The sequence below is a fragment of the Silurus meridionalis genome, chromosome 4, assembly GCF_014805685.1.
Source record: "Silurus meridionalis isolate SWU-2019-XX chromosome 4, ASM1480568v1, whole genome shotgun sequence".
NCBI classification, from domain to species: Eukaryota; Metazoa; Chordata; class Actinopteri; order Siluriformes; family Siluridae; genus Silurus; species Silurus meridionalis.
Genome location: NC_060887.1, coordinates 16,057,963 through 16,075,839, shown reverse-complemented (window position 1 = coordinate 16,075,839; position 17,877 = coordinate 16,057,963). Strand labels below are relative to the sequence as shown.

The 17,877-nt window shown below is 39.9% G+C and overlaps 2 protein-coding genes and 1 long non-coding RNA gene across 4 annotated transcripts; all 3 read right to left on the bottom strand.

Annotated features, from left to right (window-relative positions):
• Positions 1 to 140: 140 nt before the first annotated feature.
• Positions 141 to 10,067, bottom strand: pklr (pyruvate kinase L/R). Its single transcript, XM_046846088.1, has 12 exons — positions 10,058 to 10,067; positions 9,682 to 9,878; positions 8,513 to 8,651; positions 8,193 to 8,284; positions 7,966 to 8,097; positions 4,993 to 5,179; positions 4,560 to 4,833; positions 4,128 to 4,278; positions 3,349 to 3,501; positions 1,030 to 1,196; positions 600 to 781; positions 141 to 401 (listed from the first exon to the last, which is right to left on the bottom strand). The coding sequence occupies exons 1-12, from the start codon at positions 10,065 to 10,067 to the stop codon at positions 295 to 297; spliced, it is 1,791 nt and encodes a 596-aa protein (XP_046702044.1). The 3' UTR covers positions 141 to 294.
• An 86-nt stretch (positions 10,068 to 10,153) lies between these two features.
• Positions 10,154 to 15,670, bottom strand: LOC124384380 (cytochrome P450 11B, mitochondrial). 2 transcript variants are annotated; one of them, XM_046847162.1, is made up of 9 exons: positions 15,282 to 15,669; positions 14,232 to 14,387; positions 13,897 to 14,111; positions 13,497 to 13,697; positions 12,560 to 12,738; positions 12,285 to 12,451; positions 12,117 to 12,195; positions 10,502 to 10,741; positions 10,154 to 10,352 (listed from the first exon to the last, which is right to left on the bottom strand). In XM_046847162.1, exons 1-9 carry the CDS (start codon positions 15,566 to 15,568, stop codon positions 10,236 to 10,238), a joined length of 1,641 nt encoding a protein of 546 aa, XP_046703118.1. In that variant the 5' UTR covers positions 15,569 to 15,669; the 3' UTR covers positions 10,154 to 10,235. The 2 variants fall into 2 exon arrangements, with proteins under 2 accessions (XP_046703118.1, XP_046703119.1); XM_046847163.1 differs by lacking the exon at positions 12,117 to 12,195 and having other exon boundaries at positions 15,282 to 15,670.
• Positions 15,671 to 17,253: 1,583 nt separating this feature from the next.
• Positions 17,254 to 17,836, bottom strand: LOC124384383. Its single transcript, XR_006925387.1, has 3 exons — positions 17,698 to 17,836; positions 17,458 to 17,548; positions 17,254 to 17,304 (listed from the first exon to the last, which is right to left on the bottom strand). It is a non-coding gene; the product is annotated as an uncharacterized LOC124384383 (long non-coding RNA).
• Between the last annotated feature and the right edge of the window lie 41 nt (positions 17,837 to 17,877).

The window sequence follows — 17,877 nt, the reverse complement described above, 5'->3', positions numbered from 1 at the left end:
ACACGCACACATGTCTAATAAAACTACAACACGGCATTGTCTAAACAAACAGCCAGCAGTCTGTGTGTGTGTGTGTGTGTGTGAGCGTGTGTGTGTGAGTGAGAGAGAGAGAGAGAGAGAGAGAGAGAGAGAGGCGAATGTTTCTTTTCACGTGTTTCAATTTTACTTTTATTTTATTCAGTTAATTATAGGAAACATTTAATCAATAATGCGAGTCAGTATTTGTCATATTGAAGAATTTAAAGTGTCCAGTCAGAGTTAGAATTTTAAATGCTGTCAATCAGAGTTGAGGATTTATGGCACCATCACTGCTCTCATGATGTTTGTGTGTCCAGATCCAGGGCTCCATCCAGTTACTACGATCACCATGTCACCTGGTTTAAAAAAACCACGTGCTTTACCTGCACAAATGAACACACACACACACACACACACACACACACACACACACACACACACACACACACACACACTTAATAATAAAGGCATGCATGAAAGACTAACGGCATTACTGTTTAAAGCTCTCTGCTTACACAAGTGTGCGCACATGCACACACACACACACACACACACACACACACACACACACACACACACACCTATGTTCATGCCGAAAGTGACCCTGTTGTCAACATCATCAGCCCAAATCTTAACAGGGGGTGCTTGTAAGATGGCGGGGAATATTCCCCGAAGAAGCTGTGATTGACGGGCCATCTGAGCATTCCTCGTCACTGCAATGATGGGACAGCGAGGGCGGTACCGAGACAACAGGTGGGCGGACCTGAAGAGATGGAACCAAAATAAAGGGTCTGTATAATTGAGTAGGAGGTGCAAAAACAGATAAGCAAAAGTAAAGCTGACTTTACAATTATATAATAGGATTCAGGTTTTGTAGCAGAAACAATAGGGAGCAGAGATGTACAGGAGAAGGAACCAAACTAAGTGAAGAGAGGATGTAAATAAAGAGAACATATATGTGAACAGCCTGGTGATAGGAGTGTGTGCAAATGACACTATATATGTGCAAACCTTCCAGACGTAGTAAGGACGATGATAGCTCCTGCACTGCATTTGAAACTCGATTCGACTGCTCCGATCGCCGTCACCTCTGTGGGATCTGAACTGGGAGGAGTGAGACGCCTCAGATCCTCAAATACCCGCTGGTGGAACAGAGCCGCCTCGGCCTCCCTGCAGATCTACACAGTAAGACAGATTGGGGAAATACATGTCAACATGAACATGAAACAGAGTATAAATATGATATATCGTTTCCTTGCTGTAAGTGAGCATATGTTAACATAAATAATAAAGGCTGAACTCCAATGCTTTGGAAACAGTTAACAACCCCCTAAATCTGCAGAGAGACAACCGACCACTACATAGCCAAATAATAACCATTTTGAGATGCATCCCACCCTTAAAGACACTACATGACCAGGTAGCACTGCTCAATCTACAGTCAGTAGCTTGAATTAAATGACATCCCAGCAACAACTCTGACTCACAGGTCAAGCATGGAAAATTATTTGGTGCAGCTTGGGTCTATAGATTCATAATTTTAAGACAAAAGAAGGCACTTTGAAAAAGTACACTTTTAGCACTTTTACTTTTCATCTTTTGGCAACAGCACAGTAGAGTATATGATATTTATTTCAGAGATAAAAAAAAAATCTGAACTAATTTAAACTGGCAGGTGTAGGACTTGCTGCCTCCTGCACCTTGACTGCTGCCTACATGATTTGCTGCATAGTCATCAGCCAGATACTTTGATGTTTCACTCTTTTTAGTGAAGCTGGGGCATTGGACCTTTCTTTAAATATTGCTGTCCTGTTTTTGAAACCCCACAAAATCCTAGCTCCCACTTCAGTTGGCTAGAGTCTGACACTGTCCTCCCGCTATGCACTCTACCACCAGTTCTTGCTCTCATTAGCAGCTCCTATCCTTTCCTCACATTGCACTGTGCGCTCAACCAGCAGCGCCATGTCTGGACACAGTGAAGTGTAAAGATTTCACCCTGGAAGTGCTGATGCCTGCCATGATCCACTTTCTCTGTATTCTCACAAATAAAGCAATCCAGTGCCAGCCCAGTTATACACCCTGACAAATTGTGAGTGAGAGTGGAATTGTTGGTTCAATAGAAGTCACAGAGTTGGTCACTGCTAAGTCAGGGATGGAGGGGGTTGGGCAGAGTGTTATATGTTGATCTGATAAGAAGTTTGTCATGTCTGTGGCAGTTTACAAATATCTTCCACACTAGTTGTTCAGAACTTCATCCCATGTTGTCCTGCACCCTTGCTGCCCTGTGTGACTGCTTTCATCCAACAGCCCTCTGTCTACATTCTGGACACTTCAGGAATTTGTAAAGAACATTAGACTGTGGATGCAGAGTAACTTCCTTCTACGTACAGTAATTCTTAAAAGTAAGCTTTTTGTGCAGAAATGTGATATTTGTCTTTCATTCAAAGCTCTAGGATGTGCAAGCAGGTACTAGGATAACCTAGGTTAGCCATAAGAATTATGATGTCACTACACAATACAAAAACCCTATTATTTAATGCTTACTGTCTGGATGTTCTAATAAGTGCATAAATAAGCTCCAGTTAGTCCAGAATGCAGTAGCAATATGACCACATCACAGCAACCTTATCCACATTCCACTGGCTCCCAATCAGATATTAAACTGATTATAAAATACTACTTTTGACCCTGAAAAGGTGCAGGCTATTCAGAGCTTTCTCTTACAATTTTTTTCTGTATAGCTGCTATACAATGCCTTTTGTTAACACTGCTATACAAACACTTTAATATAACTAATATTTATCTCAAACCCAAATGTCTTCACTGAATATCACAAAACAAATTATTTGACTTTGCTTTTCAACCCATTTAGAAGGGACTATATTTGTTTTCCTGGATTTCTTCAAAACTGTCCTATATATACTAAATGGAATTTAATCTGCTTTTGGGACTTTATGTATTATAATCTCTCTCTTTCTCTCTGTGTGTATCTGTGTTTGTGATCAAACTCTCAATTCAGATTCAGAATAAAATTTAATTAGATTTTTTCTAGCTACACACTTGGCAACTACATCCTGCCTCTTCAGACATATTCACATAATCATTATCTCTAATTTACATACACATTTGCATCAAATTTACATAATTTACACTTCTTAGCTGTGCAGATATTATATGTATAACAGGTATTACTGTAAAAAAGGTTTGGCCTAAATACAGACAGAGTAAAGCACTACACACACACACACACACACACACACACACACACACACACACACACACACACACGCACAAGTGCACCCATACATACAGACACGTGCACACACTCACTGAGTGCATCATGGACACTGCCTCCACTGGGTAGCGGCCTTTAGCTGTCTCTGCAGAGAGCATGACGCAGTCAGCTCCATCCAGCACTGCGTTGGCTACGTCACTACTCTCAGCACGGGTTGGCCGGGCATTAAATACCATACTCTCCAACATCTACACACACACACACACACACACACACACAGACACACACACACACACACACACACGGAACAAATGTAAAACATGACCTTATAACAATAAAATAGGTGTCTCAAATGGCTCTATTCTATCATTCTAATTATCTGACTACATATCAAATCAATCAAATAAAATTTTATTTGTCACATACACATACATACAGAGTATGACATGCAGTGACAATCCGGCATGAGGGAATAGAATGAGGGAAAATAAACCAAGAAGAAAAAAGTAGGTAGATATATAAAAAGTATAAACTATATAAAATATATAAAGATATATGTGAAAAAAATGTGTATATACAAGGATGAGTATGACAGTAAAACAGTAAAATTTAAGGTGATTGAGGTGATTTTCTTTAAAGTGACCGTGTGCACATCTGTATGTGTGTTCATCTATCTAATTAAAGCATCCAATATGTGGCATCAGGGTGGACTTGTGTGATTATCCTTTTGAAGCAGAAAGCAGGACGTTTTAAAGGGTGTTGTTTTTTTGTATGCTGCAGAGGAGAACTGGGTTGTGATTTGATCTGCATGTGTTCGGAGTGACATGTCGAGCTCAACTGGCAGTGACACAGATGATGTTTTTGTTCAAATGACCTGTGTGGCACAGATGACTGGTTTTCCAGCTGAGTTGCAACGTCCAATCATCATTTTCTGTGCAATGAACACTTTCTCTGCTGGAATCTCGATCCCTAAATCACCACGAGCAACCATCACTCCATCGCTCTCCCTCAGAATCTCATCAAAACTACAATGAAAAGGGAGAGACAGACAGATTATCATTGCTCCAACACTTTTTTCTGAATCTCATCAAAACTACAGAGAAAGAGACAGACAGTTTATCATCACTCCAACACACATGTTCAGAGCTAGTTAGAGAGAGCAATAATTATTACTTCTTCACTCTTCCTTAGAATCTCATCAAAACTACAGAAAGAGAGAGAGAGAGAGAGAGAGAGAGAGAGAGAGAGAGAGAGAGAGACCGACAGAGAGATAGCACACTACACAATACTTTGTATATTAGCTTACTTTTGTACGCCCTGTCTGTTTTCCACCTTGCTGATTACTTTAATTTTGGCTCCACCCTGCCCTAGAGTCCTCCGCACAGCCCTCACATCCTCGGCACAGCGGATAAAAGAAGCAAAGACGATGTCTACTCCCTCGTCCACTCCAAGTTGCAGGTCGGCTTTATCTTGTTCACTCACTGCTGGCAAGTTCACTAACTCTGCCCCTGGCAGGTTCACTCCTTTACGACTATACAGAATGCCACCACTCTCCACCCAAGTCTCCACCCACCCATCACCTAAAAGACAGAGGAGACATGCCAGTTACAAATAACTTTAGCTGGAAAAAGGCAGGATAGGTTACTCAAGTGCACATAAGAAGCAGAATATTACTGACACAGTATTTATGATTAACTACCTGCTTGTGTTTGTGTATGTGTGTCTCTGTGTGTGTGTACCAATGCGCAGCACTGTAAGAGAAATTAGTCCATCGTCGATGTAGATGGTTCCCCCCTTTTTTACCACACGAGACAGATCAGTATAATCAACCCAAATGCGGGAACTGTCAGTCACATCCCGTTCCGCTTCTGCCGTCACCACCGTCACCATGGAGCCACGTTCCAGCTTTACCTCACCATCCACCAGCTGTTACCACAAAGTTAGAGGCACACAAGAGTTTAGGATATCTTTGGATACAATAGCATTACATTTTCCCTTCACATGAACCCAAACCCTTTTTAGCATAACAATGATCCTGTGCACAACGCCAGCTGCATAAAGGTATGGTTTATGTGGTTTGAAGTGGAAGATCTTGAGTGGCCTGCCAAAGGGCTCTGACCTCTACCCTACTAAACACCTTCAGGATGAATTGGAACGCTGACTGCACCCTAGGCGCCCTCAACCCATACTGTATATACTGTATATATTGTGTAACGGTACCCCAAATTTGCGTTCGGTATGGACATCGGTCTTTAAGTCACGGTTTGGTTCAATTTCGGTACGGTTAGGGGGTGGGAAAAGCAAAACAAAAAAGTGTTAGTCGTTTTTTATTAACACAGTTTATTATTATTAACATTTGTGATCAACTTTTGAACAGTTAACATTAAAATAATAAAAAATTTTTTTAAATAATATATAAAATATTTTATACAAATAAAATATTAAAAGTTTAATAACAGTCATTTACAGTTTTTTATGATAGCGATTATATTTAAAAATAAATTAATTTGGCACAAATGTAATTGATTAAATAAAATTAAATAAATGGAAAAATGTAATCAGTAGTTTACATTTGGGTAATTGGGATGTGTTTATAACTGTCTCTGTGTTTTACTGTACATTTCATATTTAAGTCCCTAAAGATATGATCTACTTAACTGTTCTACTTATTTTAGCATACTTTAACAAATGTCTTCATTCCGTCTTTCATTCATTCACTTCCTTGATTGTACGGAATTGTCAGGACTTTTCCTTTTTAAAGATATTCTTGAAGCTGGGCATAAAATGCAGATGGATTTTAGACTTTTTTTACCAAAAGACATCAGTCTGTTAGTTTAGGAAAACACGCATAATCAACCCTCATTCTGAACACCGGTATCCCATAGGGCTGTGTTTTGTACTCAGTACTTTATTCCCTGTTTACACATGACTGTGATCCTCTGCATAATGCCAATATCTTCATCAAGTATGCAGATGGCACTACATGGTCGCCAGAACAACAACGATGATGAATTGGCCTACAGGGAAGAGATTGCGAAGCCTGACAACATAGTGTGCCACCAACAACCTGACCCTCAACACCATTAAGACAAAAGAAAAATCTAACAGCAGGAGACACTCCACAGTTTGTGAACGTAAAGCCCTGCAAAGGGTGTTTAAATCTGCCCAACGCATCACTGGCACCCAACTATCTGAAAATGAGCGCCTTCACCACAGCAGATGTCTGCGCAGAGCTCACAATATCATAAAGGACTCTTCACATCCCAATCACAAACTGTTTAACCTCCTTTCATCAAGAAGAAAATACAGGAAAATATGCACCAGAACCAGCAGGTTCAGGACCAGCTTTTCTCCATCCACCATCACCCTACTGAACACTACATCGTTAGAACACTGTATAATCACTGTATATAACTTGTGTACAGTTGTACATACAATGTACATATTACATATTGTAAATGTATATACCCCCTCATTCTCTACACATATTGTGCCTCACATACATCTGCACTAATATTTTATTTATATTTACATGTGTAGTTCTATATAACTTACATACTGTACATCCTGCACATGACAATATTTCATACATAGGTATACATATACATAATGTTCTTGATTATCAGCTTTTGCACATTTTTTTACTGCCTTAGCCTTATAACTTTTACTTAAATCATTACAACAGTGTCTGCACACTTTTCACTGTCTCTATTACACTTGTGTTCTCATTTTTTCACTTCTATAGCCTTTACATTTATTAGCTGTCCACATATTTACATGTATATATTACATGCTGTACATAACATATTTATCCGCACTTTGCAAAATTTCTACTATTTGCACCTCTGGTAGATGCTGAACTGCATTTCGATGCTGTGTACCTGTACTATGCAATGACAAAAAGTTATATCTATCCATCCATTCATCCATCCATTGCGCTAGTGTTAGCCACTCTATTTTTTAACAAATTTTATTGCTGGTACAATGACACTGCACAAACTCTAACTTTATACGCCTGGCATTGTTGTGTGTAACCTCTTCAGAAATTCTATATACATTAGCTTGTCTGTTGGACCAGACCACAGGGGTCAGCCTTCACCCTCCACGTGCATTAATGCGCTTTGGCTGCCCAGGACCCTGTCACTGGTTTGCCACTGTTCCTTCCTTGGCTCACTTTTGATAGATACTGACCACTGCAGACCAGGAACATCCTACAAGAACTGCAGTTTTTGGAAATGCTCTGACCCAGTCGTCTAGACATCACAATTTGGTCCTTGTTGGAAAAGTGAAATTCTGTGTGAAACTGGGCAAATCTGCCACAGAAACATTTAACATGATTCAACAAGTTTATGGTGTTGTGCATTAATTATTTGTCCCCAGTGTTCAGACCATCAATAGTGAGTTCTACTGGCAGGTTTTATGGGATCTGAGAGAGAAATCGGCACAATATCATGGCTGACCCTGCGCTCTGACCCCGGCTTCTGAGCAAGCTGGGATATGCGAAGAACGAATTTCACTGTGCTGTAATTAATATGTGACAAATAAAGGCTATTCTAACTACAGCTGAATTGGATGCAAAGCCATAAACAAACAAGTTTAACAATCAACATGATTGATGAGTTCCATCTATTATAGTACATTGTAATATAGTTACCTTGTCTGTCACACAGCTTGTACATGGAATATACACACAAATAAGCAGACACACGTACCCCTTGCACTAGACCAGTGCGTATTTCAGGTCCTTTGGTGTCCAAAGCAATAGCCACTGGTCCATAGGTCATAGGGTCAGCAGTCAACGACTCCACTGCCTCACGGATATTCCGGATAGATTCTCTGTGATACTAGGAGACATTGTGTCAGATGATCTAACACAGACACAGACACACACACACACACACACACACACACACACACACACACACACACACACACACACCTCGTGGGTTCCATGGGAGAAGTTGAGGCGAGCGATGTTCATTCCTGCCTTCACCATAGCCTGAAGCTTGGATACAGACCGAGATGCTGGGCCTGCATCATGCACACGCGCGCAAACACACACACAGATAAAGTACTGTATCCTATCCTTCTTCACACACACACACACACACTTACTCCTTCAGGTGCAAACAGAAAGTTAATGTAAATACAAAAGTGTGTTTATACTGTAAAAATAATTATTGAATCATGGGAGTCCCAGTAAAACTACAGTGAATAAGTCAGGATTTTTGCTGTCCAATCAGAGGGCCTGATACCGACCAATGGTGCAGATGATGCCAGTGTTCCGTGCAGTTATTGGCTCCTGATCAATATCCAACAAACATAAGTGCTCCAAGAAAGAATCACCAACACCGGAGTGAAGCTGCTGCTGCTGAATAAGGGTGTCCATCATCTCAGACTGCCAGACATAAGGACACAGAGACAGGCAGACATACAGCAAAACAGACAGGCAGAGAGACAATTATTGATTATTTGGTTTTAGCATCTCTCCTGTTTATCGCACACAGGTGCTTCCTGCTCAACATGGACCACTGGCTAAATTTTTATTAAGAGATTTGGACCAGATTTAATTCAAACCTAAAAAAAAAAACGAAATAGAAATTCTTGCGGATCAAAACTGGAAACTGAGGACACAGATGCGGACCACATGTGGGTGGAGTTTTGAGAACTGTGGGTATCATGCAGCAGTGGTGAATGTTTATTAGGTATCATTTCATTATCTAAGATGTGATTGGTCTAAATTCAAAGAGTTTATTAATAATATTAAAGTCTGAGCTCAGTACAAGCTAAATCAGTTTTACACACAGAAATGAGAAAGTGTCTGTTTATTTAATATAAATAAAGCTAACAATTTAACCTACACAATTTGGCTTAGCATCAAATAAGAGTTTAAGCCTTTTAGTTTGAAACTTTAAACTTTACTTTGCAGAATAAAGGAATATAAAACTGGATCAAAATGGGTACTGGTTCTCATTCAAATTAAAATTCCCCTGCAGTCAGACTTTATCACATTATCCTGTGAATGATTATCTACTAAACAAATAAACCTTTGTGCAGAATGTGACTCAGGAGATATACACCAAGAACAACACCAGATAATATCACAATTACACACAATTGCATTCTCTAACACACACAAGCACAGCAGATTTGATTCTTGTTGAATTAATTGGCGTGTATTTACATTGTGTTACATTTCTTTCTAATAGATTTGCTTATTTTTATTGAATCTAGTTTCAAAATCCACATCCACAAAAACCCAGTGTGACTTTTTGCAGCTGACACACATATTTAACCCTCAGCACTACAGAAGAAACATGACTAAATATTTTTGTAATCATATTTAATATGTAAAATAATCAATCAAACTGACAAAACTTTTTACTAAATAACATCATGATGAAATGACAAAATGAAAAGTTTCCCACCTCGGAGAGCGTCGATTTCAGCTTAGCTACCAGGGGAATGTGATTTAGGACACACACACACACACACACACACACACACACACACACACACACACACACACACACACACACACACACACACACACACACACACACACACACACACAGATAAATTGTATCTCCATCTGCTGGACACTGGTTGTGTTTACATGTAAAACCTTTGAATAATTCACGTGAGTGTAAGTAGCAGAGTGGCCATAAAAATGGGGGTGTTAAGTGGGCATGTAGAGTGGAGGTATCAGAGTGTAATGCTGTTTGTCAATGTGTATATTGACGTGTAGTCGTGTGTTGCAGTGTGTGTGTCGATATGTATCAGTGGGTATTATTGTGTGAGTGCCAGTGTGCATAAATGTGTATCAGGGTGTGTAAACGTAATAAACCCAGAAAGAGAGAAAAGAAAACATCACACTGTAGGTGAATAAGGAGAAAACAATTATTTTTGAGAAATAATTTTGTTTATTAGCTGAATAATTTGTTTGACTGAGTGTCTAAGTGATTAAACAATTGACAGGTGATCATTGTGAGAGGGTAGAGAAGGTGATTGTGGGTGGAGATTCCGGTTGGAGGATGAGTGTGTATTTGGTGTTGAGATCCTCTTTGGATGAAACACTTAAGCGGAAATTCTTCAGAATCTGTAACACACACACACACACACACACACACACACACACACACACACACACACTACATATGAGTGCCTACATTTCTGGTCTACATTCTGCTCCCACATTTTTAAAGTACTCCAGACCCCTGTGAACCTTTAAACCTTTTACACACTTACATGCAAGAGAATTAGCTGCATCTCATTTTCAGCGATTCTCCGGCCCAGGCATTGCCTTGCGCCAAAGCCAAACGCCAATGAGCGAAACCCGGCCCCTGAGCCTGCTTTCTTCGTGACATCATTCCTGTCCTGTCCCACTCCTGTTTCAGCCCCAGCCCAACGACCAGGGTCAAATTTGAGTGGATCCTGAAATACATATAGACTCCGCCCCAGAGGGTACAGACACACCTGCACCAGAGTCTGCAGAGAAATTTAAACTCAAAATTATCGCAATGCATTTACCAGAACACAAACACTAATTCATGGCATATAATTCCTGTGTTCGACAAAGTACACAAACCTTGAGTTAAAGTAGAGATACGGTAGGTAAAATATTACTTCAGTAAAAGTGCTCCCTTTAAACTCTCACAGTAAAAGTACAAAAGTATTTGCCTTCAAATATACTTTAAAATTTAAAGCAGAGTTAGTACTACCTGTTTTAGTGTCACGCAGGTAACTGGACCTCACATCATATTAATATATTAATAGAAACTAATTCAAAATTTTGTTATCTAATGAATGTATCCAGGTTGAACAACCACCATAAAGAACACAAGCACAGAAAAGATGATGAGGATCAAGTGATCAGGAATGTTTTTGTTCTCAGTCATGTTTACATCACTGACATCCTCATTCATGTTATCCCCATACTTCTTGTTGCCTTCTGCCTTGCTTGTTGATAGCTTTGTAGGCTAGCCCACGTCTGTGGTGTGGAAGAACCAGGAAATGATACACCAGTGGTAGGAAGAAAAAGCTGTGCAATGACAAGGAATAGGTTCATGGGCTGAAAACGATGCGCAATGAGAAGAAAAAGATCATATCACCAAATAGATTAAAACTAAAATAACAAGCCTGGTTTGAAAATGTAAGGAGTAGAAAATACAGGTATTTTTGTAACAATTTAATGAGTGAAAGTAAAAAGTTTTCCAAAAAATTGTTAGTGAAGTAAAGTACTGATACTAAAAAATCTTCTTAAGTCGAGTAACAAGGTATTTGTACTTCATTACTTCTCATCTCTGATCCAAGGTAATATGATTTATTACGTCTCTATAATGTCCTTTTATCATTTTTGTCACAAGAATTTTGATTAATCAATGCAGTTTATGTGAAAAGGCTCTAATGTTACTATCAGCTTACCAATCTATTAATATAATGATATTAATGAGTCAAACACCGATTGATATCTATAAAAAATTTCATGAGCCCAAAATCTTATTTTCAACTACTTAAAAAAAAAAAATCGTACAGTTGTTGTGGTAAGTTTGGTTTCTTCCATCATTTATTAGGCTCAAAATGTTCTGTTTGCTTTTGAACTGATGCTGAAATGTATGTTCATGCAAATTAGATACCAGCAAGCGGCAATCAAAACAAGTTCAAAACAGAGCGTGCGCTCTACCCTGATTGGTGGTTTGCTGCGTGCTTGGCCAGTTATAAATAAAAAGGGAAAAATGTAGTTGAGTTAAAAGTACAATATTTATATTTGAAATGTAGCGAATTTAAAGTAAAAGTTTATATTTAAGTTAATATACTTTAAGTCCACCACTGTATAATTTAAGAAATGGGTTGAAAATCTCACCCCAGCCGGTATGTGATAATTTTGCAGTAAAATGTCTTTAACTGGATATCTTTGTACTGTGATGCCCACCGGATACAGCCTACACACACACACACATTCGTAAATTATTAACTGTGATACTGAGAGTTGTGATGGTGGCAGTGATGATAGGGAGGGGTAGTGTGTTACCTAAGTGTCTCCTTTACTGTGCCCTTGAGCAGCGGTGCCCCCTGCAATGCCTTCTGGGGATTCCCCTCTGCCCGTAACCATGACGACTGCACCTGAGCACGCACACGCTCCTGGACACTTGGGTTACGCGCCAACTCAAACAACGCAAACTGCAGAGGAACTGCAGTCTGACAGACAGGATACAGAGAGACACAATGAAAGAGATACAATGTTTATTTCCGGTTACATTTAAGACACTGTGTGGGTTTGTATAAAAATGGGTGTGTGTCACTCACAGTATCAACTCCTCCTGCCATCAGTTCAGTGATGTTAGCTTTGATAAGCTCCAGAGGAAGTTGTCCTCTCTCCATCAACTGCTTTAGAACTCCAGGGAACTCTGAGCCATCTGCTACTTCACCCAAACTACCCCCTGGAGCCTGAAGCCTCTCATACACACGCTGGATCCTCTCCTCAGCTTTACATACACACACACACACACACACACACACACACACACACACACACACACACACACACACACACACACACACGAGGTGAGATCTTGCATGGAGCCCCAGTCCGAGGGAGATTGACAGTCATGTTTAGCTTCTTCCATTTTCCAATGATTGCTCCAACAGTGGACCTTTTTTCACCGAGCTGCTTGGCAATTTCCCTGTAGCCCTTTCCAGCCTTGTGGAGGTGTACAATTTTGTCTCTAGTGTCTTTGGACAGCTCTTTGGTCTTGGCCAAGTTAGTAGTTGGATTCTTACTGATTGTATGGGGTGGACAGGTGTCTTTATGCAGCTAATGACCTCAAACAGGTGCATCTAATTTAGGATAATAAATGTAGTGGAGGTGGACATTTTAAAGGCAGACTAACAGGTCTTTGAGGATCAGAATTCTAGCTGATAGACAGGTGTTCAAATACTTATTTGCAGCTGTATTATACAAATAAATAGTTTAAAAATCAAATATTGTGATTTCTGGATTTTTTTTTTAGATTATGTCTCTCACAGTGGACATGCACCTACGATGACAATTTCAGACCCCTCCATAATTTCTAAGTGTGAGAACTTGCAAAATAGCAGGGTGTTCAAATACTTATTTTCCTCACTGTACTTGTTGCTTGTGTGTGTGTGTGTGTGTGTGTGTGTGTGTGTGTGTGTGTGTGTGTGTGTGTGTGTTTACTGCATTATCCCACAATGTTGATAGTGTGAGTGTGAAGTCACATACCATGGCTGAAGATGTGGTCCCATGCAGCAACATGTTGTGTCCACAAAGGTGTATAAAAGCGAAGCAGTGGGCGGGGCACATAGAGAAGGGGAGAAGTCGTGTTCAGCATCTGCTCTAAAGCCCAAATAAAGCGCTCCGACTCTTGAGATGGCTCAGATGAGAAAAGACCAATACGTTCACCATAAAGAACATTACAACTAGCTACAAAGAGAGAGAGAGAGAGAGAGAGAGAGAGAGAGAGAGAGAGAGAGAGATGCAGCAAGAAAAACAGATGAGAGAGAAAGAGAGAAAATAAATATAAACTTAATGAATGTACATTAGTTGTGTAGCATAGAGTGAGTAGTAACACTAATTAGTAACAAGATGCGGCATTTGAGACAGGGCTGGTACAAAGACTAACCTTCAAGAGCAAAGCGGAAAAGCTCAGGGCTGGGGTCACAGGTCAGTGTGTGTGTATCATTCAATTTCTGTCCTTCATTTTGAACTTTTCGCCGCATCACACAAGTGAAATCCTGTGCCACCTCATCCAACAATGGCAGGAAACGGCGTACAGCTGAACTCAACATTACCTCACGGTTCAACAACAACCGGTCAGAGAGCCACTCAGCTCCGTTCCTGCAAACATACAGTACATGTATTCATATAATCCTTATATTATTACACACACAAACACACACACACACACACACACACACACACACACACACACACACACACACACACACACACACTGACTTGAGAAAAACCCCTTTGCTTTGTGTGCGGGTTTCACGGTGTGTGTCCCATGGCTGCAGTGTCATTCGACGTGGAGTCGGTCCCTCAGACCTAAAGAGTTCAGCGATATCAACTGGAAACAAGATGTTCACACTGCACTGAGAACCCAGGTACTGCCTGAGGGAGGGACATATGGACAGACAGACAGACAAAAACAAATTTTGTGTCATTGCTGGATCCAGGTTCATCATTTACCTGCAATATATAGATTAGATTAGATTAGATTAGATAGATAGATAGATAGATAGATAGATAGATAGATAGATAGATAGATAGATAGATAGATAGATAGATTGTTTTGTCTAATATTCACTTTATTAGTCTATATTTTATACAATCTTGTGTAGTTGCACTTTGCACTTTATGTACTATTGTCTACTGTTGCATGCTGTTGCACCACAGTCATAGAGAAATGGCATGTTGTTCAAAAGATCTTTCTCCTCCATGTTCTCCAGCTGACACTATGCAATCACTGTGATTGTCCTGGCCGCATCCATGCCAAAAATGCACTCACATTTATCTGTTTTATTTGAAAGCAGTGTTGTATAATTTCATCAGGCTTTTTATCATCCTCTTTGCAAAAACCTAAGTCAGGTAATTTCTTTCAATTATGATCAAACAGTGTTGAACACATGTTGTTTGTGTTGTGTTATGCCTTTAAATGTGGCAGAGTGTGTTGTGTGTACTTTTAGATGGGGTTGAGTATGCTGTTTGTGTGCCTGTAAATTGAGCTACGTGTGTTTTGTGTTTACCCATAAATGAGGGTTAAGTGTTGTGTGTGTATTTGTAAATGGGGCTAAATGTGTTTTTTTTTGTCCTTGTAAATGGAGGTGTGTGTGTTTCCATAAATGGGGCTGAGTGTGTTGTGTGTGTAGCCCTAAATAGGGCTTAGCATGTTGAGTGTGTGTGCACCTGTAACTGGGGCCGAGTGTGTTGTGTGTGCACCTGAAAATGGGACTGAGCATGTTGTGTGTGTACCCATAAATGGGACTGAGCGTGTTGTGTGTGTACCTGTAAATGGGGCCAAGTGTGTTGAAGTTCTGCTCCATGTGTTTGTGAAGGTGGCTGAAAGTTCCGTTTCTCCAAAAGTGCAGGAGGTTGATCCAGCCATTACGGCCTGTATGTGGAATCTCTTCAAAACTCCTTGCATGTCCACCGCATTCCTCTCTCCTTTTGTCTCTCTGCTCTGTCTCTTTGCCCACCCCTCCATCCACCTCTCTTTTCATCTCTCCATCTCCAGGCACTGAGGCCCTTAGTGCTCTCTTCCTCACTACTGAGCGAACAGATGAGGTGATCATCCTGTCCCAGTTTCTTTGTCTCTCTCTCAGTGTCTCAAACTGTTAAATCGTTAAAACCCTCAAACTGTTAAATCTGATTCTAACATCCCTCTGTTTCTCTATCACTCCTCCTTCTCCCTCCATCCCTCCTACACTGACTCTTCAGGACATTATGAGAATTAATAGCAGCAACGGTCAAAGTTCAAAGAAAGAACAACAGTTCACACACAGAGATGGCAAAAGTACACACATACTTAATACTCATGTTTTAAAAGACTCTGGTAAATGGTAAAGTTGACTACAATTTTCCCCTTAAGTTAAAGCAAAGAAATTTGGGCTCTTACATGTATTTAAGTAAAAAGTAGCAATTACTACTAACTGTATTAGTGTTACACTTGTAACTGGACCTCACATCAGATTAATATATTAATACAAAAGTATTTCAAATCTTGTTATCTAATGAATGTATCCAGGCTGAACAACCACCATATAGAACACAAGCAGAAAAAGAGGATGATCAGGTGACGCTGACTCCCTCTGTTTCATCCACATTAGCCATACTTCTTGCTGCATTCTGCCTTGCTCATTGTTCACTTTGTAGGCTAGACTACATCTGTGGCCCCAGGAAATGATACATCAATGGTAGGTTGAAAAAGCCACGCAAAGACAAGAAATAGGTTAATGGGCTGAAATCGGCACACAGCGAGAGGAAGAAATATTGATCATGTCCTGATCATGATCATGTAACGAGCCTGGTTTAAAAATTTAAGAAGTAGAAACTACAGATGTTTGTGTAAAAATTTAATGAGTGAAAGTGCACACATATTCTACACAAAAATGGTTACACAAACATATTTCCTCCATACAAGCTGCAAGTAACCTACACCTGCTGCATTATTGACTTAAAATACAGAAGTGATACAATCCAAAGTTACTGTATGGTAGTGAAATGATGGTGGCAGCAGGATAGTGCTTTTCAAACCTCTAAATACCTCCTGTGGCCTGAGGACTGAAAGTAAAGATTGCCCTCATTTCATTAGGAAATCAAATTATTATACACTTTATTAAACATCAGCTGTTAGAATGATAACACTTTATTTTACTGCAGTGTGTGTTTTATAACTGCAAGTTAAACATTTAACAGGAAAAAATTATGAAAGAGTGACAGCTCTTTTCTTTTATAATCTTCATTAGTCTAATTATTGCATGCTAAATAAATCAAATGATGTAATATAAGACGGAGTGGTGTCTTTTGCTGCCCAAGCTATTTTACTTTTTTTAGTTTTAAAAAATAGTTAGGGTGTTAAGCTATATACAACATGAAACTGATCACATTGATTCAGTGACCAATTAACGCTTTTTAAAGTTTGTCATGCAAATAAATCTTTCCTGGAAACAGAGGTTGAAGGGTAAACATAAATGGAATCAAATATAGCTTACGTTGTACATCACAAATAATACATTTAACTCAAACATTGAAACCTTCGAAAGCCTATGACACCAAACAGGAATGTATAACAACATTTCAACAAAATAAAAAGCAGACAAAACAGCATGTTCACCTTTTTGTCAAATATTTACATTCTGATTTGTGTTAGGCTCTGTGTTAAGCCTGTACTAAAGCTCAGGTTCTGAAACACACTCAGTAAACCAGACTTTTCCTTCTTTGAAGTCTTGGACTGTACCATTGTGGTCAGGTGGCAGGGGATGAAGACGTTCCGAACTGTGGCTTGTACGTGCCTCGAGTCTTCAGGATTCTGTGTAAGAAAATTAAGAGGCAAAATTATTCATTCATTCAGGACTAGTTATTTCTGCATCTTAAACACTAGAATTCACAGCTAGTTAAATCTGTGTCTTGAGAGTTCAGGACTAGTTAACCTACTACACAGGTCACGGTCTTAAACCCTTACTGTAGGGAGGTGATATTTCCTCCTAAAATGAGCTCTCATTGCTGCTCTCTCTGCTTTCTTCTCCAGGTTTCTCACCTCACGAAGCTTCCTTCTTACACACACACACACACACACACACACACACACACACACACACACACACACAGACAAACACACACATTTCAAACAGGTGCGATGCAGAAAACACCCCGCGGAACCAAACTTGAAACCCACCACACACATACCCACGCACACACACACCTCTCTCTTTCTTGTTCGGCTTGGTAGGCTTGCAGCACAGACGGGTTATGATCCATCAACTTTGACTTTTGTCCTTCAGACCCCCAGATGTCTTTTTGCAGCGTTTCTGTCATGCAGCTAGTGAACTTCCTAAAGGGAGCTAGGAGAGACCTAACCATCACATCCTCCATTCTGACTGTG